This window comes from Syngnathoides biaculeatus, chromosome 2, assembly GCF_019802595.1.
Source record: "Syngnathoides biaculeatus isolate LvHL_M chromosome 2, ASM1980259v1, whole genome shotgun sequence".
In the NCBI taxonomy this organism is placed as follows: domain Eukaryota; kingdom Metazoa; phylum Chordata; class Actinopteri; order Syngnathiformes; family Syngnathidae; genus Syngnathoides; species Syngnathoides biaculeatus.
The window spans coordinates 27,505,090-27,532,760 of record NC_084641.1 but is presented as its reverse complement, the minus strand read 5'-3'; the positions used below and the strand labels follow the sequence as shown (position 1 = coordinate 27,532,760).

The following is a 27,671-nucleotide window of genomic DNA, read 5'->3' as shown; positions in this document are numbered from 1 at the left end:
TACAGAACTACTTACTACCTGTCCGGTATTTGTTTTAAATTCAAAAATTGTATTGCAGTTGTTGTAAAACGATGGTAGGGGGCGCTGTCACACCACACAAACTCGTCCCGTCAACGCGGCGGCAACACAATCAGGATCTTTTTCTTTCTTTTTCTTTCTTTCTTTTTCTTTCTTTCTTTCTTTCTTTCTTTCTTTCTTCTTTCTTTCTTTCTTTCTTCTTTCTTTCTTCTTTCTTTCTTTCTTTCACAAAGACGACATCAGACCTCCACTGTGCTGAAATAAACTTTTAGGAAATGAAAACACATGTCGGAGAGTCATTGAGCAGTCAAAATTTTAAGAGAAAATGTGCTAATGGTACACGTGACTGCAATTATCATCTGATTCCAAACAATATTTATAAGCTTCCGTGTCCGTTAAATTGGCTCAATGGTTCCGCCCTTTCTTCGCGCATTTGGACTACATTTCCCATCATGCCTGTTGGGAGCGCCCCCATTTGAAGTTTTTCTTTTTCCTTTTTTTTTTGCTGCTTTCAGTTCGCATCTGGATCAACTGGATGAGGGCGCGACTGCGAAGCGGCCGATTCTCAATTTCCAATTCGTTTTTTTTTTTTTTTTTTTTAAATCGTTACTTCCTCCGAAAGTTTTCGATACATTTATTTTTATATAGTTTATTATATATGTATGTATATTTAAAAAAGACTGCTCGGCACTGTAACTAATTTTTGATGAAGTTTCTCCAAACAACTTAAAAAACACCCATTAGAACGCATTTTTGTAATATATATATATATATTTTTTTTTTTATTTTGTCTTTTGGAGGACACGACTTGGTGTCTGACACCGCAGGAGTTGAGCGTCGGACCGAAGTGAAGCTTTGAGTTGGGACGGGGGAGCTCGCCAACGCCTTTCTGGACTGCTCGGCGTCTCTCTCGGCGACCCATATGAGCCGCTGAAAAACAACAACAACAAAAAAAAAACCAACAATATTTCAAAAGCAGCAGGGAGAAGTAGTTCTGAAAGCCGCCATGGGCTGCACCATCAGCGCCGAAGACAAAGCCGCGGTGGAGAGGAGCAAGATGATCGATAAAAACCTGCGAGAGGACCGAGAGAAGTTGCTGAGGGAAGTCAAGCTGCTGTTGCTCGGTAAGTGGCGGCGTCTCCTTCGGTCTTCGAACGCACCGCGCCGTCGCCCCCCCCCCCCTCCCCCCAGCGCGTACCGGTGTCGGGCGCGTGCGTGAGCCGACCGGAGCGCTTTGGACGGGATGAAGCCGCGACGCGCGTGCAGATGCGTCCTTGCACGTGCGACAAAAGTGGGCCGCGAGCAGCCGCGGTCGAATCTGGACCGGACGCTTCTGGTTCACATTGTTACCGAAATGTGAAATTATAGTAGGCCTATATATTTACACACACAAAAAGTAACGCAGTTTACTGGCATTTAAATCCAAGTATACCTATGTATCCATCCATTTTCTTTGCCGCTTATCCTCACGAGGGTCAGGGGGAGCGCCGGAGCCGATCCCAGCTGTCAACGGGCAGGAGGCGGGGTACACCCGCCAGCCAATCGCAGGGCACCAAGTATACCTCGTGGAACGCCATTAATAGGTTCCAGAAAACAAACAAACACCCCACAACATTTTTGTTGGTACAGCCCCCACAGATTCACCTCTTTGTTTTTGTTGGTTTTTTTTGTTTGTTTTTTTTTTGGAGGTGGGGGGGGGGGGGGTTGGAGGAATCAACCCTTGAAAGGCCTATTAACTTTTTAAATGCAATTAAAATGGGAGTCAACTATCCGCATATTTTTGCCGTTGACACTCGGGTCCACTAATCCGGAGCGATGGAGAGTGCGGTAAGGGAGTGAAGAAACGGGTCCGAGCGGGGTGGGACAGTTGGGGGAAGGTGTCTGGTGTTCTATGTGACAGAAGAGTCTCCGCCAGGATGAAGGGCAAAGTTTAGAAAACAGTGGTGAAGCCGGCCATGATGTACGGATTATAGACGGTGGCACTGAAGAGACGACAGGAAGCGGAACTGGAGATGGCGGAAATGAAGATGTTGAGGTTCTCGTTTGGAGTGAGGCGGTTGGGTAGGATGAGAAATGAGCTCATTAGAGGGACAGCCAGAGTTGGCTATTTTGGAGACAAGGTTTGAGAGAGCAGACTTGGATGGTTTGGACATGTCCAGAGGCGAGAAGGTGAGTACATTGGTAGAAGGGTGCCGAGGATGGAGCCACCAAGGAAGAGAGAGCGAGAGGAAGACCAAAGAAAAGGTTGATGGATGTTGTGAGGGAGGACATGAGGACAGATGCATGATAGGCTTGGATGGTAAAAGATGACACGCTGTGGCGACCCCTAACGGGACAAGCCGAAAGGAGAAGAAGAAGACACCCGGGTCCACTGTACATATATCGTTTTCAACTCTTGAAGTGAAAATATAATTAAGAGTCCTAACTGTAATCCCTAAATTCCTTGCAATTATATTGTGGGAAACTGTTGGGAGTATTTGCGGTTGTGGACCTCGCCTCATCCTTGCTTGCGCACAAGCGAACTGAGGCTTTCGGGGAATCTCATTCCATCCCCAATCGTGTCGCTCGTCTGTTTCCGGCGAACCAGTTCAGCCGTGGAATGTTCCAGGCAGGTGGTTTTTTTTTTTTTTTTTTTGTGTGTTTTGTTTTTTTAAGCGTTCCTCAACTGTTGTCGGGGCTTTTGTCTGACTTTGTTAGAAAGTGTTACACGCATCAAACTCAAGATGAGTATATTTGCATCATAAAAACAAAAATCAGTTTGAGCATCACATATAGATGTTCAAGAAAATTTGAAAATCATTATTATGTTTTTTATTTTTTCCATTTACATTTCCCACAACGTACCAACACCCCTGGAATTGGGTTTTGTGTTTTTAACGGCTGTTCAAACAAACCACAAGTGTGACAGTTTTTTAACATCTTAACGGCTCTTTTAGGTTTGAGGAACACCACGCGCGACGTGGAAAACATTGCGATGTATGTGCTTGCCGTTCTTATCACGTGGCGTACTCGAGATTACTCACACACATAACTGTATGCCCGCCAAAAAATGAGGAAACAAGATGTCTGCCAAAGTACCAAAACTGACCTGTGTGAGAAAGCCTGGTGAACACTTGCAGACTGATTTAAAGAGGCTGAAAAAGCGTAGCCCCCCCCCCCCCGTCATGTTGGTTGTGAGTGACTTGTGGGAACACATTATTCAAACACTCAACACAAGAAGTCGCTCGGCCACAGCGCAAGATTCTCTTTGTAGACCAAGAGAAAGCCTCTGACAGAGTACCAAGAGGGGAACTGTGGTACTGCATGTGCAAGTCCAGTGTGGCAGAGAAATAAGTTAGAATAGTACGGGACATGGATGAGGGCAGCAGAACAGCGGTGAGATGTGCCGTTGGGTGTGACAGAAGAATTTAAGGTGGAGGTGGGACTGCATCAGGGATCCGCGCTGAGTCCCTTCCTGTTTGCGCTAGTAATGGATAGGCTGACAGATGAGGTTAGACTGGAATCCCCTCGGACTATGATGTTCGCAGATGATATTGTGATATGCAGTGAAAGCAGGGAACAGGCGGAGGAGCAATTAGAAAGATGGAGGCACGCAGTGGAAAGGAGAGGAAGGAAGAGCGAGGGTGGACGACATCAAATACCTGAGGTCTACAATCCAGAGCAATGGAGAGTGTGGCAAGGAAGTGAAGAAACGGGTCCGAGCGGGGTGGAACAGTTGGTGGAAGGTGTCTGGTGTTCTATGTAACAGAAGACTCTCCGCCAGGATGAAGAGCAAAGTTTATAAAACAGCGGTGAGCCCGGCCATGATGAACAGATTAGAGACGGTGGCACTGAAGAGACAACAGGAAGTAGAACTGGAGATGTTGAGGTTCTCCCTCGGAGTGAGCAGGTTGGATAGGAGTAGAAATGAGCTCATTAGAGGGTCAGCCGAAGTCGGATGTTTTGGAGACAAGGTTCGAGAGAGCAGACTTTGGTGGTTTGGACATGTCCAGAGGCGAGAAAGTGAGTAAGTTGGTAGAAGGGTGACGAGGATGGAGCTGTCAAGGAAGAGAGCGAGAGGAAGACCAAAGAGAAGGTTTATGGATGTGGTGAGGGAAGACATGAGGGCAGTTGGGGTTAGAGAGGAAGATGCATGAGATAGGCTAAGATGGAAAAAGATGACACGCTGTGGCGACCCCTAACGAGGCGACCCGAAAGGTTCCATTCCACTTCACAATCATCTTATTTGTTGCTCATCCGTACTTGGTGTTGACCCCACGCATCAGGATTTGTGATTGTGACTATTGACCAGGTTTTCGTATGTACATTTGTCAGCCCTCATCGTTTTCCCATCAGATTATGGATTTTTAAAAAAAGACTCTTAACACAGCCTGGTTCCCAGGTTAATCATTCAAGATTATTGTCCAATTGTCCGTGCAGTATTTCCTAAAATACACGATGGTGACTTAAATGCTTATCGTTCACTTGAGAGCACGAAGGATTAAATTAGAAAGACCCAAATAACGTGTGAGGTCCCGTTTCGCTGCAGCCGCCAAGTGCCCATATTAACATGCGCATCCTGCCGCTCTCAGCGAGGACCGCGAACGTGCAGAATTTGGTCGGATGCCACACTTCTCTGGGCATCGGCAGCGCTTTCTCTCCAAACGCAAATGTTCTGAAACCAGCTTTACAAATAAACGAGAACTGACCTCTTTTTGGTTCCATGTGTATATGCGTGTTGGAAGTTGGTTCTGCTTATCATCTCTTGTCAGGACCTGTTGACTTGACCCATAAACGCAACTCTTATTTGTTTGGATGTTAAACATCCCAGCGCTGAGGCGGGAGAGGCAATTCAAACAATATTCCAACTCGGAAAAATATCACCAAACTGATCTTTTTACCTTAATTTACAAGGCATCGTTGCATCAGATGTATGGATTTTTTCTGCTTGTCCCGTAAGGGGTCGCCACAGCGTGTCATCTCAGATGAACGCTCATATTTGTTTGGCACAGTTTTTTTTTTTTTTTACGCCGGATCCCCTTCGTGACGCAATCCGGGGAGAGAGCTGTAGCCTACCCCAGGCAACTTCAGGCAAAGGCAGACGACACCCCGAACTGGTTGCCAGCCAGATATTGACACCTTCATTGAGCGGGAATCAATCCCACACTCCCTGGACCAAAGGCAAATGTGTACCACGACACCATCAGTGACTTATGGATCGTTCCATCAGATACAGATCTTATTTAAACACAAGATTCCTGTACGGACCTGCTGCTCGGCAGGTAGGCTATAGCCAGAGTGGTAAAAGTAGGTGTGGTGGGTATTTACTGTATGGAGGTCTGCCACAGAGACACAAATAGATTGGTAGATAGGCCAACAAATATGCGTCGAGAAGTCACATGTTTCTCTCTGATTTGGTAGAAAGGTAGACGGAGAGTTTGTTGGGCAGTTAGGTAAGCCAAGCTACCAGAGCTAGGGAAGTTGCGAGAGGCTAAGTCCTCTAGGTACGTATGGGTAGATGAGTCAGCAAGAACGCAGCCTGCCGGGGATAAGTTGGTAGTAAGCTGTGTTGGTTGGTAAACCAAACACAAGTAAAATAAGTAAGTTGTAAGGGAAGTGAACGGGTTAATGATCACCATATGTGGGCAGAATACATGGAAAGATAGCGGGGTAGCACGACAGGTAGGACGCTAACTCATGGAGGTAGCTGTCGATTGGGGGATATGTACTTGTCCAGGTAGATAGATCATTGGTTGTGAATTGGTCGTTGGTTGTGTTGGTCATGAATACCAGGTACCTTGGAAATAAAATGGACAAAACTAAGTATGGTCTTTTGAAGCCGGTCGCGTGATGATTACAACAAAGAGCTGGTCAAGTCTATGGATTCTGGGGACAGCGGTGACGCTAGCAGGCGGTGGAACGCCGCTTGAACTGACTCTGGGAAGAGCCGGCTCGACAGACCTTATACATAAACAGTCTCTGCTGTCATAGGAAAGCACCGCTCATTGGACCTGGAATTCTTGGCAGTCAAATGCAGACTCTCTTACGTACCGGAGGCAGTTGTCTGTCGTGGCGATGACAACGGTCTGTCTGGATCCCTCGGCCGCAAATGCCAAGTTAGAACTCGGCTACGGGCTAACAGCTGTTCTGCAGTCGCAGAAAGCATACCCAGAGGTTGCTGTGGGAGATTGAGCGAGTGCGGTGGCAACCGCCTGTGACACCATGTGCATCGAGTCAACCGGACCCTTCTGGAGGACGACCTCTGTAACATGAACTCTTGAAATGTGTTTTGACGGAAAAACATATTTACTTCATTCAGGTTTGGCTGCATTCACAGACTTGACAATAGGGCCACTGTTAGGAAGTCCCCGGATAACTCGCACTAGCTAACAACATTAGCGTAATGACAAAATCAGTCTTTCACATGAAGATAAACTGATCAATTCCTCACCGCTTAACTGTTACGTTGGCTTCGGTTTGTGTATTGGTGCAAAGCCAAGAACTCATCGTACGGAAACTTTCATTGTGTGCTTGCGAACACAACGTTGAGCAGAGATTTTTTTTTTTTCTCTCTCTCCTGGATGGTCCAGCGTTAGGGGGAAAAACAAATCAAGGCACAGGGGGATGTTACACCAAACCACAAACCACCGGAAAGATAACACACCCCACCACTGAAAATGGCCTCTTGTTAGACCACAACTAGATATCTTCAACCCACCCACCCAAAAATGTTTGTTGAATGAGGCCTGGTTGTAATTCCTGCATCCGTTTGGGTGACCGTGAATGCCTGTGCAAAGTTGGTCTGGCAGGAGGCCACGGTTGAGAATCATCCAAAAATGCAGCGGATGGGTTGGAATCAGAGACACACTTCAGTGTGCATCTTGCCTAATCCCATTTTTGTTTTTTGCGGTTTAACCCCTTACTAGCAAAAGGTTTGGGACTCCGGCATTTTAAGCAGGACTGCTGAAATTGACTCTTTCGTTGGAAGTTGTAGACTTTTTTGTTCTTCGGTTTCTTTAAATGTCTTATTCCTACAGTGGCCGAAGGGTAGACAGCAAAAAAAACAAAAGACCAAAGACGCCTCCATGTTGAACACCATATGGTTGAACGCCGTACAATGGTGATGAGGGAACAGAGACTCAGTTTTGCATGATTTTTTTTCTTTCTGCTTTTCATCAAATGTTACCTATTGAGCGCATACGCTTTGGCGTTGACAAAATGGTAAGTGATATTAAAATCAGTTGACAAATGAGTTACATCTGATGTCAGTGTCTTTGGTGAAGAGGGAGCTAAGTCGAAATTCGAATTTACCGAGTCGATCAACGTTCCTATCCTTACCTATGGGCACGAACTGTGGGAACAAGATCCCAGATCCAAGCGGCCGAAATGAGTTTCCCCCGCAGGGTGTCCGGGCTCTCCCTTATAGAACGGGTGAGAAGCTCGGTCATTCGGGAGGGCCTCATTGTCGAGCCGCTGCTCCTCCGCATTGAGACGAGCCAGATGAGGTGGCTGGGGCATCTGATCCGGATGCCTCCCAGGCGCCTCCCTGGTGAGGTTTTCCGGGCATGTCCCACCGGAAAGAGACCCCAGGGACGACCCAGGACACGCTGGAGAGACTACTGTATGTCTCTCGACTGGCTTGGGAACGCCTCGGGATTCCTCCGGAGGAGCTGGAAGAAGTGGCTGGGGAAAGGGAAGTCTGAATATCCCTGCTGAAGCTACTTCCTCCACGACCTGACCCGGAGAAGGGGTAGAAAATGGATGGATGGATGATTTCATATCCATGGGTTGCCTTCTCTGTAAATGACAACTTCCCCAACATGACCGCCGTGGAGTTAGCCGGGCTGCTCCAGAGGGCTGGCGGATCGAGGATCTATGAAAGGCACCCCCTGCTCTCACAGCACTACTCTGTCCCGGAGCTCTCGCCCCCTAGTGGCCTGGCAGAATTTCATCGTGTTGAGTGAACGCGCAGCATTTCTCTGTTGTTGTGGGATTTGTTGTGTGCGCAGCATTTGTCTTGCTGTTTTAAGATTTTTGTGGAAGATTTTTTGTTTGTAATAGTTTTCTTTTACAGTTTTTTTTTTTTTGTGATCACAGCATTTCCCCTTCCTAGTTGTTTACTTTGATTGCAACAATTTCAAGTTAAATTACAAAAAACAATCTTAACTGTAACGTTAAGAATATCGATTACGCTCGTTAGCTCGGCGACACATCAGCGCGATGGAGGTTGAGACAGGGCAGCGGGATAGCGGCGTCGGGCAATCGTCCGCAAAGCCAAGTCCCCGTGGAGCACAGAGCCGCAGAACGTCCAAACTCTTTCGTCGGAAGCGTTAGACGACGTTCCCGCTTACGCAGCCGGACTTGTGTACCGGATCGCGAGGCTTTGAAGAGCGCGCCGACTGGCAACTCTGGTAAAAGCTTCAGCGAATTGGCGAGAGTTGTCGAAAAAAAAACTCAGAAGAAGGCTCTCTGATGGTTAGCAAGTCCTCTCTTATGTACTTGAGCCCCCAAACTCCCGTGAAACACAAAAACACAAAAAGTAACTTAGAGCATTCCGGAGAATTCCACACTGGTACGCGTTAGGTAGAGAGGTCAAATGGCGGCGCGCGGTGGTGTTTGGTTAATTCAGCAAAAAAAATGTGACGTCAGTGAAAACAACCCATAAAGAGATAAAGGATTAGCCTCCACATTTGACTTTAATCTATTTCATCACATTGAGCATTGAATAGAAAATGTTGTTCCGTGCAAGTTCGACCAAACTGTGGGACGATGATTTTTTTTTTTTTTTTTTTTTAATCTGGTCAGAAATCCCTGTTATCCCTCAGTGGAAGCAAAATGCTGGGTCAGCCAGATGCATCCTGTGTGGTTTAATGTTGAAATTCTGTAAAAGTCCATCATAGGAAGTGATCCTCCCACCCGTTGCAACACCGCCGATGTCTAAATCATTTGCGTAAACCGTCACACTGCTTTTTCTTCCGACTGAGGCGACTCCTTCATTTACGACAGCGGCTGCTTGCTTGCTTGGCTCGCTGGTTTTCTGTCAGCTTTAGGTGATATAAGACCGTTTTGACAATGTGCTTCTTTCTCCAAATTGCACAAAAAAAACTTGCATTGTAACTGTATGTACACAAAACCTTCAGGTTCCCCTTAAATGACAAGCCCCCACCAAAACAAATTGCAACGTTCTTTAAGGGGGAAGTCCACTTGTTTGCCTGAACAATGTATCCAACAGCTCATGTAATATGTAGCCTATTTTGACAATGTGATGTTAAATCCGCTCTCATTTAATAGTGTTTTGAGAAGATTTTTATCGACAATTACGAATTTTCAGGGGCGCTGCCACTTGCGCGAATCACATGACCTACGTGCACGGATGTGACGTGTTACGTGCCGCAACAAAGGCTCGATTACATGGGACACCATTTATGCCCAGCACTGATTTCTCGGATTTACCCTCATCTGATGAAGAAATAGCAGTATCGCTTGATAGGGAAGACGGAGGAATACTTCCATACACAGCTGTGAGCGGTTCGGCCGCTCAGTTGATCGGGAAGGCGGAGGAATACTTCGAACACAACCGAGAGTGGCTCGGCTGCTCGGTTGTTCGGGAAGGCGGAGGAATACTTCCATACACAGCCGTGAGCGACACAGCCGTGAGCGGCTTGACCGATCGGTTGATCGGGAAGGCGGAGGAATACTTCCAACACAGCTGTTAGCGACTCGGATGTTCGGTTGATCTGGAGGGGAGAGGAATACTTCCATAAACAGCCGTGAGCGGCTCGGCTGCTCGGTTGATCGGGAAGGCGGAGGAATGCTTCCATACACAGCTGTGAGCGGTGCCGCTCAGGCCGCCTCGGGCCGCGTAACTAGTTACCATGCCGGAGTCTCGTTCGTTGTCGTAATTAACCAGGACCCTGCACGGCAGCGGCTGCGGAAAGGCGAGCTGCGCGATTGAGCTCTCCACCGACGGCCCGGTCCTGGGCCCACGCAAGGACGGAGGACATGTGCGTCTGGGTTTCAAGCGGGAGGTGTCAGAAATGTTACCACAGGGATAACTGGCTTGTGGCGGCCAAGCGTTCATAGCGACATCGCTTTTTGATCCTTCGATGTCGGCTCTTCCTCCGCAATGCAGAGGAAAAGGTGACACGTGTTCTGAGGGTGACAGACACCCCCAAGCTGGCTTTCTGGCTCCAGTACAGCCGTGAGCGGCACCACTCACGACTGTGTATGGACGTTTTCCTCCGCCTTCCCGATCAACAGAGTGGCGGAGCCGCTCAAGGCTGTGTGTGGAGGTATTCCTCCGTCTTCCCAATCAAGCGATACTGCTATTCCTTCATCAGATGAGGATAAATCCGACAAATCAGCGCTGGGCATAAACGGTGTCCCGTGTAATCGAGCCTTTGTTGCGGCACGTAACACGTCACATCAGCGCACGCAGGTCATGTGACCCGCGAAAATGGCAGCGCCCCTGAAAATCCGCAATTGCCGTTAAAAATCTTCTCAAAACACTATTAAATGAGAGAGAATTTAAAATCACATTGTCAAAATTGACTACATATTACATGATCTGTTGGATACATTGTTCAGGCAAACCAGTGGACTTCCCCTTTAAGTCGGACTCAAACTTGCATGATGTGTGGCTGAAAGTAAAACAAGGTCAGAGCTTACACGGTCAGAGATGTTGTAATAGACCGTGGCTGTTTTATACTCTAATATGATGATTGTTCCTCTTTTCCAGGTGCCGGGGAATCGGGGAAAAGCACGCTAGTCAAGCAGATGAAGTAAGCGCGACACACAAGGTCGATTTTGTTTTAAGCGCTGGTGTCTGTGGTAACAAACGGGATTCATCTGGGTGGAAACGAGAGCGGGAGAGTTCTCTTCGATGCTTCCTGGCACAGCAAAAAAAAAAAAAGAAAAAAAAAGTCCCCATTTTGCAAAAGATGTGAAACAAAGGCCACCGAGGTCCAGTCATGGCCTGGCAAGACCTGAATGGACTCCCCCGGTTTCCCACATTAGACAATGCTGCATGCTCACAGGAGCTCAAATTCCAACGCTAATGACAGCTTTCACGAAATCTTGCTGATCACTCGCATCTCCCTCAGCAGCTCGAGTTATTGTTCACAGTTTTAAATATTTATGCAACCACTGAAAGCTTTTTGTTTTGGGGGGCTAGAATCATTCACGAAGATGGCTACTCGGAGGAAGAGTGCAGTCAGTACAAAGTGGTGGTCTACAGCAACACCATCCAGTCCATCATGGCAATCATCCGGGCGATGGGGCGCCTAAAGATCGACTTTGCTGACGAGTCCCGAGCGGTGAGCCAACAAAACGGCGAAATGCTTCAGCCGTACGCGTACGTGACGCAAAGAGGAATGCTTTTGTTCCCAGGACGATGCCCGGCAGCTGTTCGCGCTCGCCAGCTCGTCGGAGGAAGGGGCGATGTCGGCCGAGCTCGGCGGCGTGATCCGCCGGCTGTGGGCCGACCGCGGCGTCCAGGCCTGCTTCGACAGATCGCGAGAATACCAGCTCAACGACTCCGCGCCATAGTGAGATCCGACGGCCGTTTTTCCCGCGTTCCACCGACCTGCGCTCACACCTCTTTCGCTGCGGAAAGAAGGAATGCAATGGCGACCGCTAACTATTTCAATCTGGCTGCTGTGTCGCCTCTCACTTGACTTGATGTCCGACTTGTTTATCCCGCAGCAATCATCAAAATGGTTTCCTATGACGATCTTTTTGCCGCGTTATCGCTACATTTCACCGCGTCAGCTTTTCACAAGAGCGGCGTTTGCGCTTCGTCGCAGTGCAGCGTTTCCACTCGAACCCGAAAGAGGCAAGACCTGTCTTGTTTTTCAAAGGTCGCTGTGCGCTCTTGTTCCTCACTCGATTGCATTCCTCGGCGAGAAGAGAGAAGCAACACCTGGAGCCATTTTGACAACACGTAGCAATTTGTGATTTAAATGCTTCGAAGAAAGCGAGACCCTAAAGGTCCACTGTCATGAAATGCATGATTTTTAGTATATTATTGATGAAAAAACGGCAGCCGGTATGGACCCATCCGTTTTTTTTCACCACAAAACATGATTTTGACATATACAGCTTTTTCTAACTCCCGCCATGTCAATCCTCTCGAGGGATTTGTTTTCCCGAACAAGCGGGAAGTGACGTACAGGGCAGTAGCGCACTCAAGCGGTCTCGTATGTTTATACTAGTTTTACCTACTGGAAGGTAGCTCGTTGTTCCTTCGTGTTGGCCAAAATGCCGGATCGTTGTATTGCTGGAACACTGAGGAGGATAGATTCGCTCTTCATACTATTCTAAAAGACACGGTTCATCATAAAAAATGGATTGCAGAGGTGCAAAGGACGAGAGCTTTGTGGGTTCCAAATGACAGGTAGGCATGTATACAGCCACTAAAAAAAAAAAAAATGTTGGGGGGGGGACGTCATCCGTAAATCAGGGGTGCTAAATGTGTCGATGTGCCACCCCGGCCGAAGCCGAGATCGCGGCGCCGGGCCGCGGTGGAGATGAGCCACCGCGGCCCGGCGCCAGATTGTGGATGGACGGGCAGGCGGTTTGGCCGCGGCGTCGTTGTTTATCACCACTGCGGAGGTGGATAGACCGGGCGGCGTTTTGGCCGCGGCAGCGTCATTGCTCGCGGATGGTGTTGTTTATCACTGCCGCGCAGGCGGATGGACGGGGAGGTGGTTTGGCTGGATGCGCTTTGGCCGTGATCCCCATATCATCTAAATATGGCTTGAAACGATAGGGTACTATTGCCCCGGTCGCTTCACTCGGTTGTGAGATGTTCTCTTCTTCGAAAAGAGCTCCCGTGTCGGAAGGGGCGTGTTCGTCTCCCATTGTAGGTGGCACAGCGTGTTTTCAACGGCGAATGTCCCAGTGTGACGTCACGGACAGAAGATGCAGCCAATATGGCGACCACTTGGATGGCAAATGAGACTATGAGATGTATTTTAGAATGTTTATCGGCATGACACTTGACCTTTAAGCATCCATCTTCTAAACCCAAGCACTGGTCGATTCCAAAGTATTCGTTTTTTTTTCCAGCAAGAAAATCAAATTGAAAAAAAATCCCCAGCAGTGACGTGGCAATAATAACCTGCCATCATCTCATAAATTTTTGTTAGTACGCAATCAGATCTGATTCCTGATCTTATGTCATCTCCTACACTGCCACCTAGAGCCACTAGAGGGCACATTTTCTTGGTTACCGGTGGAAGCCGTGCTTCCATTTTGCAGATGGGCTGTCGCCTAGACCAGTTGACTTTGGGGGGCAGGGCAGGGTACACCCCGGACTGGTTGCCAGTTAATCACATGACACATAAAATAACGCCCCCGCAAATTGTCCATCTATCCATTTACCAAGCCAGTTATCCTCACAAGGGTCGCGGGAGTGCCGAAGCGTATCCCAGCTAACTTTGGCCGATGGTTCCCAGTCACTCGCAGGTCATGTTCGCATATTGTCATGTTTACAAATTCACCAGTTCAATGGAAGTTATCCCCAGCTCTGTCTGAAAAGGAAAATATGGCGTCTCGGGAGTACAGTATGTTGACGGGGTACATCTCGACTGAGCGACATGCTTTGTACAGTATGTCAGGGAGGACCCAAGTTTAGCCTGGGCTCTTACTGGAAATGACAGCAGTCGGCCACATGTGCATGTACTTTAAGTACACATGGTTGTAAGCACATGTATTTTTTAATGGAAATTCCTATAAATTTAAAAAGATACAAATGCGTTTTGGGATCATAGTTGATGGTATATTCATGCTCACATTTACAGCTCTTAACAAATTAGAGGCTTCAAAAACGTAAGTTTTTTTTCCCCCAAATGGACGGCCTCATAAGCGAGGGTAAAATATCAGCAAAATTTTCACAAATTCCGAATTTCTAACCATCATCATCACCATTGTATCAAGGTCAAACACATTACATGCATTACATGAGCATTTTAAAGGAAAATTCCGGTAGTTTGGAGTAATTCGATCACGGGGGAGCGAGCTCACGGCTCCGCCACTCGGCGAGCTCCTTGGAATCACATCTCTGTCCTGGCTGCTCAGTGTAATATCGCTCCAGGTATGATAAGTCGACATTGGTGATATACGGACAACGGTATGCTTTGAAAGTCAGTTGGGTCTACTTTTGATGTGAAGAGAACTCAGCCCTGAGGCACGTACAGTCATCTCGCGATCAATTACGGTACTGTGAACTGCAATTAACTTCTTCTTACTCTTGCATTACTGTTTGGAAAACATGTTCATCATCAAGGTTATCATGTTTGTGTGACAGATCAGAATATTTGAACTTGGAACAGGTGAATTCCTTCATTTATTACCTCTGGTTTCTAACGAGGTCTACCGATACCAACGCCTACAAGCCCTCATGTTGCACCGCAGAGGTTAAGCTGTTGTTAAGGATTGCAAAATTGCTCTGAAAAGTGCCCAAGAGTGTTAAAGCAAAAAGTCCGTTGTGTTTCCTTGGAGTTGTTGTCACGTTCACACCGAAGACCTGAACTCAGAGCGAAGGACATGCGCGTTTTGTTTTGAAAACAGCCCAACTGTCGTTGCTTTCAGAGCGCTTTGGCTTCCCACCACAAACCAAGAGGGACCGGTTTCGTCAAGCTGGTTTTACCCAACTCCTAATTCGCCAGTGGTCTTGATCGGCCACCAAAATTTTAGCCCAGTTTTTGCACCGGTTTGTGGAGCTCTTGCCCACAGAGCGAAATCGACACTTCACCGGCGTTTTCTTAGACACAAACCTCAAAGCAATAAAATGTAGAGCAGTAATTTGACCTTACTGGGGTCATTCTCTTTAAAGAGGTCAGGTGACGTGAATATTATTGGTGGACCAGTTTGGAACTGTGGTGTGCAGGCTATAGCCTAGCGTCTGAGCTAACCGTACTAGAGGCTTCTTGTGTGCGCAGTGCTTGCTGCCTCCAATGTTTATGAAAATATGCTGTTATAGTCTGGATTTTGTTTTTTGTAGAGAAAAGCTCATGTATTCATAGTCTGGACTTCTTTAGGCTGTGAAAATGTTCTTCTCTTAGTTCCATCCATCCATTTTCTATCGCTTCTCCTGGTCGGGTCGTGGGGGTAGTCGCTTCAGCAGGGATAGCCAGACTTCCCTTTCCCGGCCAATTCTTCCAGCTCTTCTGGAGGGATCCCAAGGCGTTCCCAAGCCAGCCGAGAGACATAGTCTCTCGAGCGTGTTTTGGGTCATCCCCGGGGTCTCTTTCCGCTGGGACGTGCCCGGAACACCTCGCCAGCCTCGTCGAGTCCCTCCCGGATGACCGAGCAAACATTGCTCCTTATTGCTGACTTAAGTGCTGACGGATTGTATTTGTATTTGCAGCGTGATCACGTCTTATCACCTGAGCTCAATTTGACCATATTTCCTGCGTCGCAGCTACCTGAACGACTTGGATCGGCTCTGTCAGCCCAACTACATCCCGACCCAACAGGACGTCCTGCGGACGCGCGTCAAGACAACGGGCATCGTGGAAACTCACTTCACCTTCAAAGAGCTCTACTTCAAGTGAGTGAAAAACCTACATTGCTGCCTAACAGCCGCACGAATGTGGCGTTTGGGCAATTCGAACATCAGACGAGAGGTTCTGGGTTTGAATCCCAGTGAACGCGTTGTCCCCGTGCTCGTACGTCCGTTGACTACGCCGTTCTTCCAGGTTCCCAAAACACGCATGTTACGTCCACTGGCGAACCGTGTGAACGATGACGTTCACCACCATTGCATGGCGACCAGTCCAGGGTGTACAGCCACCTCTCCTGCGATCTGAATGGGGACAAGCAATAGAGCGCAAATGACTCACTCGTGCAGCTCACCTATCCATAGAAGCGCTTCGAAAATCTTAGTTTTGTAGCCATTTTTGCTAGCTTTTGGGCTTACTTTATTTTCTACCCTATCACACGAGCAAGAGGAGTGGTTTTCATTGTGCACAGAGTGCAGTGGTGAATGCAGCTGATTTCAAAATAAAACGAGTTCAGAATCTGCAACTCGTGAAGTCCTTGGTGCCGCTGTGATTGGGGACGGCTGCGAAGATGGATGGTCGATGGTTTGCTGGGCCGGGACAGGCAAACATGAGCAACCCACCAAATGTAGCACATGTAGGCACAGATCAGGTTGAGCTGCAGATCCAGTTCCGGCGTGTGTGACATTAACCTGGATCAAAACACTTAGTGGCGTCACCGACAATCATCCATCCATCCGTTTTCTGAACCGCTTATCCACACAAGAGTCGCGGAAGCGCTGGAGCCTATCCCAGCTATCTTCGGGAGGAGGTCACCAACAATTGGTGGAACTAAAACAAACGTGACAGAGCGTCTAATAATTGTACAATAATTGGAGAGTGGAAGAGTAGATGCTGACTGATGTAAGTCCCGTCTGCCTCACAGTTCTGACGACCGGGGTTCAGGTCCCGCCCCCGCCTGTGTGGAGTTTGCATGTTCTCCCCCTGCCTGCGTGGGGTTTTTTTTCCGGCCACTCCGGTTTCCACCCACGTACCAAAAACATTCATTAATTGGAGACTCAAAATTGCCCGTAGGTGTGATTGTGGCCTGCAATTGGGTGGCAACCAGCTCAGGGTCTAACCTGCCTCCTGGCCGAACTTAGCTGGGATAGGCTCCAGCACTCCTGCGACCCTCGTGGGGATAAGCGGCTCAGAAAATGGACGGATGGATAATGACCGACATGCAGAATATTGGACCTGGACGCTAGCCTCTCATTTCTGCTCGTGTATGAGTTTTAATTTCTGCTGGCAGCAGAGATATTGAACTCGACATGATGCAGCTTCATGCAGCTTTGTTTTCTTTCTGTCCAGGATGTTTGATGTGGGAGGTCAACGCTCGGAGAGGAAGAAGTGGATTCATTGTTTTGAGGAAGTCACGGCCATCATTTTCTGCGTCGCCCTCAATGATTACGATCTGGTCTTGGCTGAGGACGAGGAGATGGTTCGTTGGTCTTCCTTCCCCTCCCGCAGACGCAAAACGTACGTCGGCGCTTAAGAGGCCGTCTCCTCGTTCTCCCCTCAGAACCGCATGCACGAAAGCATGAAGCTCTTTGACTCCATCTGCAACAACAAGTGGTTCACAAACACCTCCATCATCCTCTTCCTCAACAAGAAGGACCTGTTTGAGGAGAAGATCGGCAAGAGTCTGCTCACGATCTGCTACCCGGACTATAAGGGTAGGAAGAACTGTTGTGCCGTCGTGAGGATATGCCGCAAGTAATGCAACGTTCGTCTCGCGTCGTGTCACTTTACACAGTCTGTGCCTGAAATGTATCTTGTTGGGGGGTTCATATCACATCTGCCTCAGTGATGGAAATGCACATTCCTTTGATGATCTATTATTCAGACGATGAAGTTTTCACATTTGTGTTTGTATGTATTCGTGTGTAATTTCCAGCCTGCGCATACTGTACAGCACTCGGGCTTCTGTTCTTCCAAAACTAAGAAAGGGTGGAATAAAGTGAGCCCTCACTACGTAAGGGTTCTGCCACACCATAAAAAAAAAAATGTCCAGTATCACATTATAACGTGATACATTTCATGTGTTAATGTCAAGCACTATCACGTTAAAATGTGATAAATTTAACATCTTCACTTCTTCTAAACAAGAGGAATTAATTTCTTTTGGTTCAGGTTAACTCTTTTTTTCAACACTTGGCCTGATTTAGTTTTTTACAATTCGGGGAGTCCTCGGGTTAAGATGGTCTCGACAAAAGCTGACTTTATTCAGCTAGCAGTGGAAAGTTGGGTGTTAAGCTAACTTGCTACGCAACAGTTACAAGCTGCGACTGGTGAACTAGTGCGGCAAAACTGTCCTTAAATGGTACAGAACTGTTCCTCTAAAACCCTAATCCCCTCCTCCATGCTAGCCAACAAGAGAAAGACTTCTGAGAAGAATCCTTATCACCTAAAGGAGGACGAGAAGTAGCTAATAATGGGACACATTGGGCGATCGAGAGCAGGAGAAGATGGAAAAGCAATCTTAATCATCATGCAAAAGTGAAATGTAGACTAGCAAAACACCAGAATAATTGTTTAGTTTGTACGTTACGCTTTTAACAAAAATCTGGCTGGAACCCTATTACAGCGGCTCAACTTTGAATAACATACAGGGCTTCTTTGGGATATTTCGACTTTACAACGCCTGTCCCCCGTCCGCCATTTTGTCTGGCTAACGCTTGTCCGTGTTTGCGCGCCGGGAGTATCTTGGCATTTTTCGCCCTCCTTTTTAGACATTATGGCCCCAAAGAAGAAAGCTTTGCCTTTTAGCAATGCTTCTGCCGCCAAAACAAAATCCATTACCATGGAAATGAAGGTCAAGATCCTCAAAAGATTGGAGGAAGGAGAGACACCAACACCGCCAAGGCTTCAATCGGTCGACCGTGGTGACCATTATTAAAGACAAAGCCCGTATTTTAGCGCTTGTGAAGGTTTCCGTTCCTATGTCGGATACAATAGTCACAAAACAAGGTTCTTTGATACTTGTCGAGATGGAGAGGATTGAGGACCAGGTTCCTTTGCAATAGCCTCCCTTCTTCTTGTCCATCCACCTCTCAGCAGTCACGCTAAATACGTAATCTCGTTTATTTCAATGTATTTGCTTTTTTTTTTTTTATACAAAGTATTTTGATGTAAATTCTGACTTGAATGGTGGAATCCGACTTAAGTTGAAATTCGAGTTATGTCGCTACTGTAGGAACAGATCTCAGTCGTAGACGGAAGACTCCCTGTATTACAGAAGACCAACTTGGCGACTTCTTCTTTTCCTTTCGCCTTGTCCCGTTAGGGATCGCCACAGCGTTTCATCTTAGATGAACGCATATTTTTTCGGCACAGTTTCACGCCGGATGCCCTTCCTGACGCAACCCCTCTGCATCTCCCCACCTTACAGCATCTGGTATTCCCAGGCGGTCTCCCATCCAAGTACTAACCAGGGCCAAAACCCACTTAGCTTCCGAGATCTGACGAGATCGGGCGTTCTCAGGGTAGCATGGCCGTAAGCACCAACTTGGCGACTAACTTTGGATCATAAGACGCAAGAAGAAGACACCGATACGTTCAAAGGCCTCCTGACAGAGACTTGTACTCAAAATAATTGCTTCGTTTGTTTAGCTGAACCGGAACACAAAGATTATCATGCTATTAACTCATCATGCTAAAATGAGATAAATTTCACATTTTGCTCCGTTTGGTTAGCTGTACGTGAACACGACGCTTATCATGCTATTAACTGATCGTGTTAACCCATTCATGGGCAAGGTGGCAATTTTTTGGCTTATTGAGATAAAAGTCTCCTAACAGACCACAATCAAGGAAATAACACTTCTTTTTAGTTTATGGTATATGATAACTTTACAAATTTGTAATCTCGTCCCAAAAATGGGACGCAGCCCACGAGAGGGTACTTGGCTTTTCTTAGTAGATCGTCCCAAAAATAGGACCTTGCTCATTAAAGGATATATTTTTCAAGGGAAAAAATGCAGGATACAATGCGTGAAAATCATGATGTCCCAAAAATGGGACGCTGCCCACGAATGGGTTAAAAATGGATGAATTTCACATTTTACCATGCGTTGCGCTATGGAAAATAAAGCATTGACTTCCGGTTCAGGTCGCTGCTGGAGCCCTATAAAGGTACACGTGTCTTGTATTTGTGTTTTATAAAACTAAATTAATAGCAATGTAATTACACTAACTTTTATAGTATTGTAAAAAAAGAAAAAAAAAAAGACAAAAGTGTTTAAAAATTACTTTGACCTCAATCGGACGAGACGGGAGCACAAAAATAGACGGATAAGCGCAAATTGTTGTGAGTCACGTTCTACAAAAAAATTCACAAGTGGGTGAGCTGGCGAGTGGGGAGCTGCGAACGCTCGGGGGGGGGGTCCGCTCTGATCTCATTCAGTCAATCAGTTGATACTAGTGCATGGCGCTCAACAAGTTTGCCGTGTCGAAAAGAACATGACTTCAGCTGCGGGGGGTCTTTTAGCTTTTTCTAGCTTTTTCTTCAGTGAGGAAGCAGTTCAAAGGACAGAATGCGGTTTTTAAAGTGCTAGCGAGATTCGAATGTGGCTCACTTCCCAAAGAAATGCTCCCAAGTCACGAAACGCCGTCCAGTCAGGGAGCAGTCCGTCGTCTGAGCGTGCACAATAAGTTTCTTTTTTGTAAGAGGTTTGATGTTGTATTTTTGGGACTGAATAATTCATGAAAAAAAAAACCAAGAGAGATGACGAGTTTACCTAACAAAGAGTGATTTTCCGAGCCAGGCATAAGCATCCACCGTTACGTGGGTTTACCCCTGATTTGATGTAGACACCGATCTAAATCCTTCTTTTTTTTTTTACTTTTGTTGATTAAATAATCCAGCCCGAAAGACTTTGCTCAAATTATTTTCGTTTTGATTCCAGTACGTAGCGCGATTCCGTGTGCGCCCGACTTAGCGTTTTCCTGTCGAGCTGCCAAAGCGCAACCACCCATGGCGTTTGTTGATTTTACATCCTCATGACCGCAAATCAAAGTACAGCGTCAGGCCGCAGACTCGACTCTAAACAACTTGTCTGTCTCACTTTTCATGATGAGAAATGTTTTGCCCCCCTTGATAGCTTGTATGTGCACACGCTGCATTAATAGCTCCGTGTGATTTTTGTGTAAAGCTCACTGCCGCTTTTGTGTGTTTCAAAGGTGATAATTCGTACGAGGACGCGGCGATGTACATCCAGGGCCAGTTTGAAGACCTGAATAAACAAAAGGACAGCAAGGAGATCTACACCCACTTCACTTGTGCCACGGACACCAAGAACGTGCAGTTTGTGTTTGACGTCGTCACGGATGTCATCATCAAACTCAACCTGACGGATATCGGGCTTTACTAAAAGCCACGAAGGTCAGAGCATGAACGTGTCGGCTTGGTATCGGGGAGTAACTTGATGATCGTGAGCTCGTGTGTGTTCAAATCTTTTCAGTGGGAAGCACATATTAATGTCGGGCGTGACATAGACTGGAAGAATGAGATTACCGTAATTTCCGGCCTACAAGGCACGACTTTTTCCGCACGCTTTCAACCCTGCGGTTTATGCGGTGCACACTCGGCTATAAGGTTCGCTACACAGTAAGAGTTTAACCCGAGCAGCCCGCTAACGCTAGCGCCGTGCCGACGCTAGTGTCGCGCTAACGCTTTCCGTGTACCGAGGCTTATAACCAGGCGCGATCTGTAGGCCAGGAATTACGGTACTGTGTTATTTAGAATCCACTGGACAGGTTTCCAATTACGCCATCTTGTGTGTCATCGAGGTCAAAGAACACAGGTGATAGGTGAAGTGTGAAGTTGTTTTCAATCGTTCATTTATCCGATTGGTCTAAGGGGGGCGGTGACGCACAAGATGGCGTAGTTGGAAACCTATCCATACAGGAAAGAGAAAGTGGATGGAAAAGGCCGCTGGAAGCAACTGAACAAATAAACACACGCTGAAGCCGGTGACGTAACAGAGCTCGGCGGTGTGCTGGACGAGTTGTACGATTTGAAAAATGTAGCCGCCGATGCTATGTTTAAAAAAAAAAAAAAAAAAACTGTATATCGGTAAATATGTGCCACCAGGATTTGAATTTGAAATGCCACAGAAATCAAGATTTGAATTTGAAATGTAAAGTCATCACATTGTCAATAGTTGTATTTTAGTGTAACTTTTCAATGTTGTGGCCCCGTCACACCATGACGTTCTGGTCAGCGTTCTATAGCATTTGAGGAAACGTTGGCAGTCGCCCATGGTCGCCGGGATAGTGCCAGAAGAGCGTCGTTTGAACGCTAGTGAACGTCACTGATCGCTGCGAACCGACGGAGAACGCCGGTCTGGAAAAAAAGTTTTGAACATGCGCAAAAGTTGTCATCGAGACCAGCGTTCATCAATGTTTAATTTTAAACACTGCAGAACGTTCAAGAACGTATTACTAAGGTTCGCCGAGCGTTGCACGCGTTTGGCTATCGTTAGTCAGTCGTAACTCGAGCTTTACTTGGTTGTTACTTAATCGTTTGCTTTGCAGTGAACGACTCACCGGCGACCTGTCAACGACCACTGAACGATCGCCTAGCGCACACGGCGTAAAGTCAAACGAACGTGGTTTGGCGTCCATTTAGCGTCATTCGTGCATTTCCCAAACGTGGGTATATAAACCTTTGTATTCTTACTTGCAGCGCTAGTTGCTGAAGTCCGCGGCCTAACTTTTTTTCTTCTCGGCGGTATGATGCTCACTGTTCTAACTTACGACAACAACTGAAGTGACTATGAACTTTCCAACGTTTTAGTTCTGGTTCCACTGTAAAAATTACATGCCAGCAAAACGCTTTTCTGTCGTTATTCACCTGTTTAGTCACACCCTCGTCTAACGTTGAAAAGTCGCTCGTTGCGCGCCAGTGACACGTTAGCACACGCTAATGGTTTTTAGGGGTATCTTATTTGGTCGCTTTTACACGCTTTTCGTGCGTTAGACACACGTGATTCACACGCCAGATGTGTCATCCGCGTTTGAGAACGCTGAAAAATAGAACGATTGAAATGTTCAGAGAGCGTTGACCAGAACGTCATGGTGTGACGGAGCCTTTAACATTTCAACTTGCGAAAATTCGCTGTCTGAAATTCACCGTCTCTGCCACCTATTGATCTAAAAAAAAAAAAAAAAAGACTGGATTGTTCCCAAACTCTGCTTCATAGCGTCCCAAACATTGCATGTTTGGACATGTTGCCATTATTTAATACGGAAGTCACGTTACTCATCACGACCCGATGCGTCTGAGCTAAATGTCGTCACTGACAAAACAAGCCTACGGATGGCTCGTTACTGAATTGAATTGAAAAACAGATCTTTTATTTTACATTTTTTTTTGGATCGTGTTTTCAAGAAATATCTCAACTTTTGATGAGATATTTAGGAAACCGAAAGTGCATAGACAAGAATTTGTGGGTAATTTGACCATGTCCATTGGTTTCGTGTGATTAAAATGTGCTAAACTGGTGCAATTTTACTGTCTTTCTGTAAAATAAATGATCAGAAACCACATTTTAATCATATCCAACAGATGCACGTTCATATGAATTAAAATGAAAATAGTGGGGTTTTGTTCAGTTTAAATGTCTCGTAATGTTTTTGTAAAAGGGTTGCATGTACTGCATGTTGAATAATAAAACTTCCAAGATAAATAAATGATGTCGCCACTATCATGGCATGTCTGAACGATTAGAAAGGATATACGGACAAAATAAAATTAACCTTTGATTTGTAAGCCGAGTATGTTGCTCAAGTATGTTGACAAAATTATGATAAATGATTTTAAAACTATTTTACAAGTGAGTTGGTCAAAGTAATTTAAAAAAAAAAAAAGTCATTTTATGGGGTGGAATCTCTTAAACTACAGCTACAGATTTTGTCCAAGGACGACTATCAGTTCGACGGCTGGTGTCAAACTCAAGGCCCGGGGGCCAGATCCGGCCCACCGCGTGGTATTATGTGGCCCGCAAAGCCAAATCTACACTCACAACTTCCACGACTCTCGTAAAAATCGGTGCCGAAATTTCAAATTGTCATGTATCATAAATCACGTTGAGATATTACAAGCATTTTTGTGTTGTAAACATGAATAGTTGTTACCCTTGATTTGTGATTCCAAAAGTAGTTCATAAATTGATGATGTAAATATGATGAGATGTTTTACAGTGTGGCCTGTCAGAAAAATGATTTTGACACCCCTGATTTAGACAATATGTGTATCTGTGTATGGATTATTTGAAATGTCAGGTTTTTTTTTTGTTTGTTTGTTTGTTTGTTTTGCTTCGTTGCAGGCATCACGAGGGGCCTCCGCTCGTCTTGGCTGCTACACTCCGTGGTGTCTGGAACGCGTTTTACAAACGAGTGAGCCGGTGCTGTCTGCTGCGATCGCGGCACCCGGCATCGCGGGGGGGTTGGGGGGGGGGGGGGACTTGCTTGGCGGTAGCTTTTAGCCTTGGCCCAGTTTACGCCGGGATGAGAGCGGCTAGCGAGGGTGTCACTCTGGAGTTGTTGCGGGTCGTTTGCATCCGGGGCAGGTAAAGACACCGATGTACAGCACACCTTTCGGCACGTCTGTTTTTCCACGCTTAAACATTCCGTCGGGGGCGAACGTTGGCGTGCGCCCACCTCGCCCGGTTGAGTGTTTCGCGTTACGTAGCTTTTCTGTTCAAATGTGCTCACAGTATTGCTTTTCGAATGTATTTCCACCCAGGTTTACTTTGCGTATATCTGGTCCATTCCACAGCGGCGCCATTTAACTTTTTGATTACGCTGCATCGCTGCACTTAAAGTTCATAAAGGGCGAGATTTCTCGACTAATGTTATTCAAACAGTTGGCTCGGTGTTGAAGCCATTTTGTGTTTCGCAGCATTGACCTCGTAGCGAGGAGGCCTTTTATTCTTCCCCTCGCGTCCTGTTCGACAAAGTCCTGTCAGTGGTTTTCCCCATTTACGATTTGCCCGCTCTGCCTTTATTTCCATTTTGACATCGTCAGCCGACAGTGAGGAAGCTCGACGTTCCCTGATGTTTGTCGAATGTTGTAAACGCAAATGGAAAAACGGTACGTTTGAAGCGTGGCGGCCCGGATGCTCGTGAAGCCCCGCAAGGTAAGCGTCAACAGGACGTGAGACGCAAAGCACGACGTAAATGTAAGCGTTGCTACGTCACGAGGCGGCAAAATGTTCTTTCGCGGCTTGCATATGACAAAACGGGAATTTTGGCGACGGCTGCAGTCCGGTTTGTGCATCTTTAACGTCTGTGTTGTGCTGCATCCACATCTGGAGAATTGATGGATTTCTTGTCCATCCTCTGCGTCGCCCTGTTCATGCTATAAAACTCGGACAGCGGCGACACTTTTGTGCTGATTTTTTTTTTTTCTTTGATTCGAACGCACTGCTCATCACTGATTTAAAAGGACTTTTATTCAACTTTGGCTTCTTTGTTATGAGTACTTTTAATCAAAGGATTGCGCTGAACAAGAATCACTCCAATAAACATTTCCTATGATGCGTGGGCTCCGTTGTCCCGCGTGACTTTGGCATATGGTGAAAGTTGACTGGTTGGCAAAACGTTTTAAACAACGTGACGGCAAACGGGTTTGCGCGCTCTTCCTTGTCATCCTGTCACCGTAATTTCCGGCCTATAAGCCGCCACTTTTTTCACACGCTTTCAACCCTGCGGTTTATGCGGTGATGCGGTTAATTTGTGCATTTTTTTTTTTCTAATGGCTGGAAGGGGGCACTCGAGCGGAAAAGTTAAGAGTGAGACCGGTGGAATATATGTGCCGAGGAAGTGACTTTTACCGGTAGTGTGTTACTGCAGTGTCTCAGTGATTTTTTTTTTTTTTTTTTTTAAACCGGCCCTGTTAGCGCAGCGCTAGCGTTAGCGCCGCGGCACGAGGGTTAAACTCCCTGTGTACCGTCAGCTTTCTTTGTAAATATCTCGCGTTTCAATGTAGGTTTCAATGTGGCCACTTGCGGCTTTTACACGGCCGTGGCTTATGTATGTACCAAATGGTATTTCCTTTACAAATGTACTGGGTGAGGCTTATAACCAGGTGCACGCTGTAGGCCGGGAATTACGGTAATTCCCACATAATGTTGCAATGAAAGTTGACACTTATCATTGGTATTAAATGTCGTCTTTTTTTGTTGTTTTTTTTCTTTTTCTGTACATCTCAAATGCCCCAAATCTTCTGGACTACTTCAGGATATTTGGCCACACTTATCGCCAGAATCGGCAGGTTGATTGACTGACAAAGACTGAGCTTTGGCCTTTCCCAAAGTTCAATTTTTTCGCAAGTATTATCTACTTCAAAACCAGTTTTGACGCGTGTTTGGGTTCAATGTCCGTTGGCAAGTCGACCAGTTGTCAAAAACGACTCCCCACAGATCCAACCAGAATGATGCAATTTTATATTTTTATTCTCAATGGCCACAAAAAGTGGTCGAGGCGAAACTTGCGAAGGGTCACTTAAGGCTGAACGAGTAAGTCAGTCCACCCTGGAATCGTTCCGTCGTTGAGCTCACTGCAAATGTACCTGGAAATTTTCATCAGGTTTCACTCCCAGCAATGTGGCACGAATGTAAAAGACGACACTCCGCCATTAAAAAGATCCAAACATTATTAGTGCCTTGTAATTCTTTTTATTACCTTTGCCATGGACATGATGAAGGGCTAGAAGAGTGCATGCTTTTGTTTATTTTATGAAAAGATGTGACTGTTTTATTGCCGTTTGTCTGTGGAATTGGAATACAATTTTTGCAAGGCAGCCCTGTCAAAACCTGACGACTTTTGGACTGACGAGCAGGGTCTTGTTTTCCTTTCGGCTTGTCCCTTTAGGGGTCACCACAGCGTGTCATCTTTTTCCATCTAAACCTATCTGTGCATCTTCCTCTCTTAACACTCACTGTCCTCATGTCCTCCCTCACAACATCCATCAACCTTTTCTTTGGTCTTCCTGTCACTCTCTTCCTTGACAGCTCCATCTTTGTCACCCTATTTTACTCACTCTCTCGCCTCTGGACATGTCCAAACCATCGAAGTCTGCTCTCTCGAACCTTGTCTCCAAAACATCCAACTTTGGCTGTCCCTCTAATGAGCTCATTTCTAATCCTATCCGACCTGTTCAGTCCGAGCGAGAACCTCAACATCTTCATTTCCGCCACCTCCAGTTCTGCTTCCTGTTGTCTCTTCAGTGGCCTCACCACTGTTTTATAAACTTTGCCCTTCATCCTAGCAGAGACTCTTCTGTCACATAGAACACCAGACACCTTCCGCCAGCTGTTCCAGCCCGCTTGGAGCCGTTTCTTCACTTCTTTACCGCACTCTCCATTGCTCTGTGTTGTTGACCCCAAGTATTTGAAGTCGTCCACCCTCGCCATCTCTTCTCCCTGAAGCCTCACTCTTCCCCCTCCACCCTTCTCATTCACGCACATATATTCTGTTTTACCTCATCTCCTTTCCATCTTTCTAATTGTTCCTCCACCTGCTCCCTGCTTTCACTGCAGATCACGTTATCATCTGACGAGCAGGGTGAATGTTAAAAAAAAAAAAACAGCCTAGAAAAGACAAATATAAACTTGTTGTTGTCTCATAAGTGATTCTGCTCTGAATGAGGCCCACCGCTTCCAGCCCCCGTGTTCCGTATCCCACGGACCGCCCCCCCCCCAAAAAAAAAACATTTCGTCCACCACACTTTCATTGCATTACGTTGTGTCCACACGATGATGTACGTGATTGAGTAAAAACAATAAACACAGAAAGGAGAGCGCGTGATGCAGCTTTAATTCATGCCTCTACATTTCATAAGAAAAGACAAACTGTAAATTTGTATTCCCTTTTTAATAATTAAGCATCACCTTCCTATCTTGTTTCCCCTCTTTCTTTCTCTCTCATATACACTGTATATATATATATATATATATATATATACATACAGTATATATATATATAACATACATTATATTATGATTCAAAACAATTATGAATGAACTACTCTTATGTACAGTGTTTGTCTAACATGCTTGCCCATTAGAAACGTGTTTTTCTTCATATAACGTCAGGTGAATCGAAAACAATAAGACTATTTTCAAT

The 27,671-nt window shown here is 46.3% G+C and overlaps 1 protein-coding gene and 1 pseudogene across 1 annotated transcript; one reads left to right on the top strand and one right to left on the bottom strand.

The window, feature by feature from the left end:
- Positions 1-470: 470 nt before the first annotated feature.
- On the top strand, positions 471-26,201 carry gnai3 (guanine nucleotide binding protein (G protein), alpha inhibiting activity polypeptide 3). Its single transcript, XM_061844842.1, has 9 exons — positions 471-1,142; positions 10,736-10,778; positions 11,171-11,312; positions 11,386-11,543; positions 15,422-15,550; positions 16,851-16,980; positions 17,062-17,215; positions 20,721-20,922; positions 23,870-26,201. The coding sequence occupies exons 1-8, from the start codon at positions 1,025-1,027 to the stop codon at positions 20,909-20,911; spliced, it is 1,065 nt and encodes a 354-aa protein (XP_061700826.1). The 5' UTR covers positions 471-1,024; the 3' UTR covers positions 20,912-20,922; positions 23,870-26,201.
- LOC133497364 (5S ribosomal RNA) lies at positions 18,922-19,041 on the bottom strand (annotated as a pseudogene).
- Positions 26,202-27,671: the final 1,470 nt, after the last annotated feature.

Coding starts and splice junctions, on each gene's coding strand:
- gnai3 (XM_061844842.1), top strand. CDS start 1,025: ATGGGCTGCACCATCAGCGCCGAAGACAAAGCCGCGGTGGAGAGGAGC. Junction 11,313..11,385: donor TTGCTGACGAGTCCCGAGCG/GTGAGCCAACAA, acceptor TTTTGTTCCCAG/GACGATGCCCGGCAGCTGTT. Junction 15,551..16,850: donor TTCAAAGAGCTCTACTTCAA/GTGAGTGAAAAA, acceptor CTTTCTGTCCAG/GATGTTTGATGTGGGAGGTC.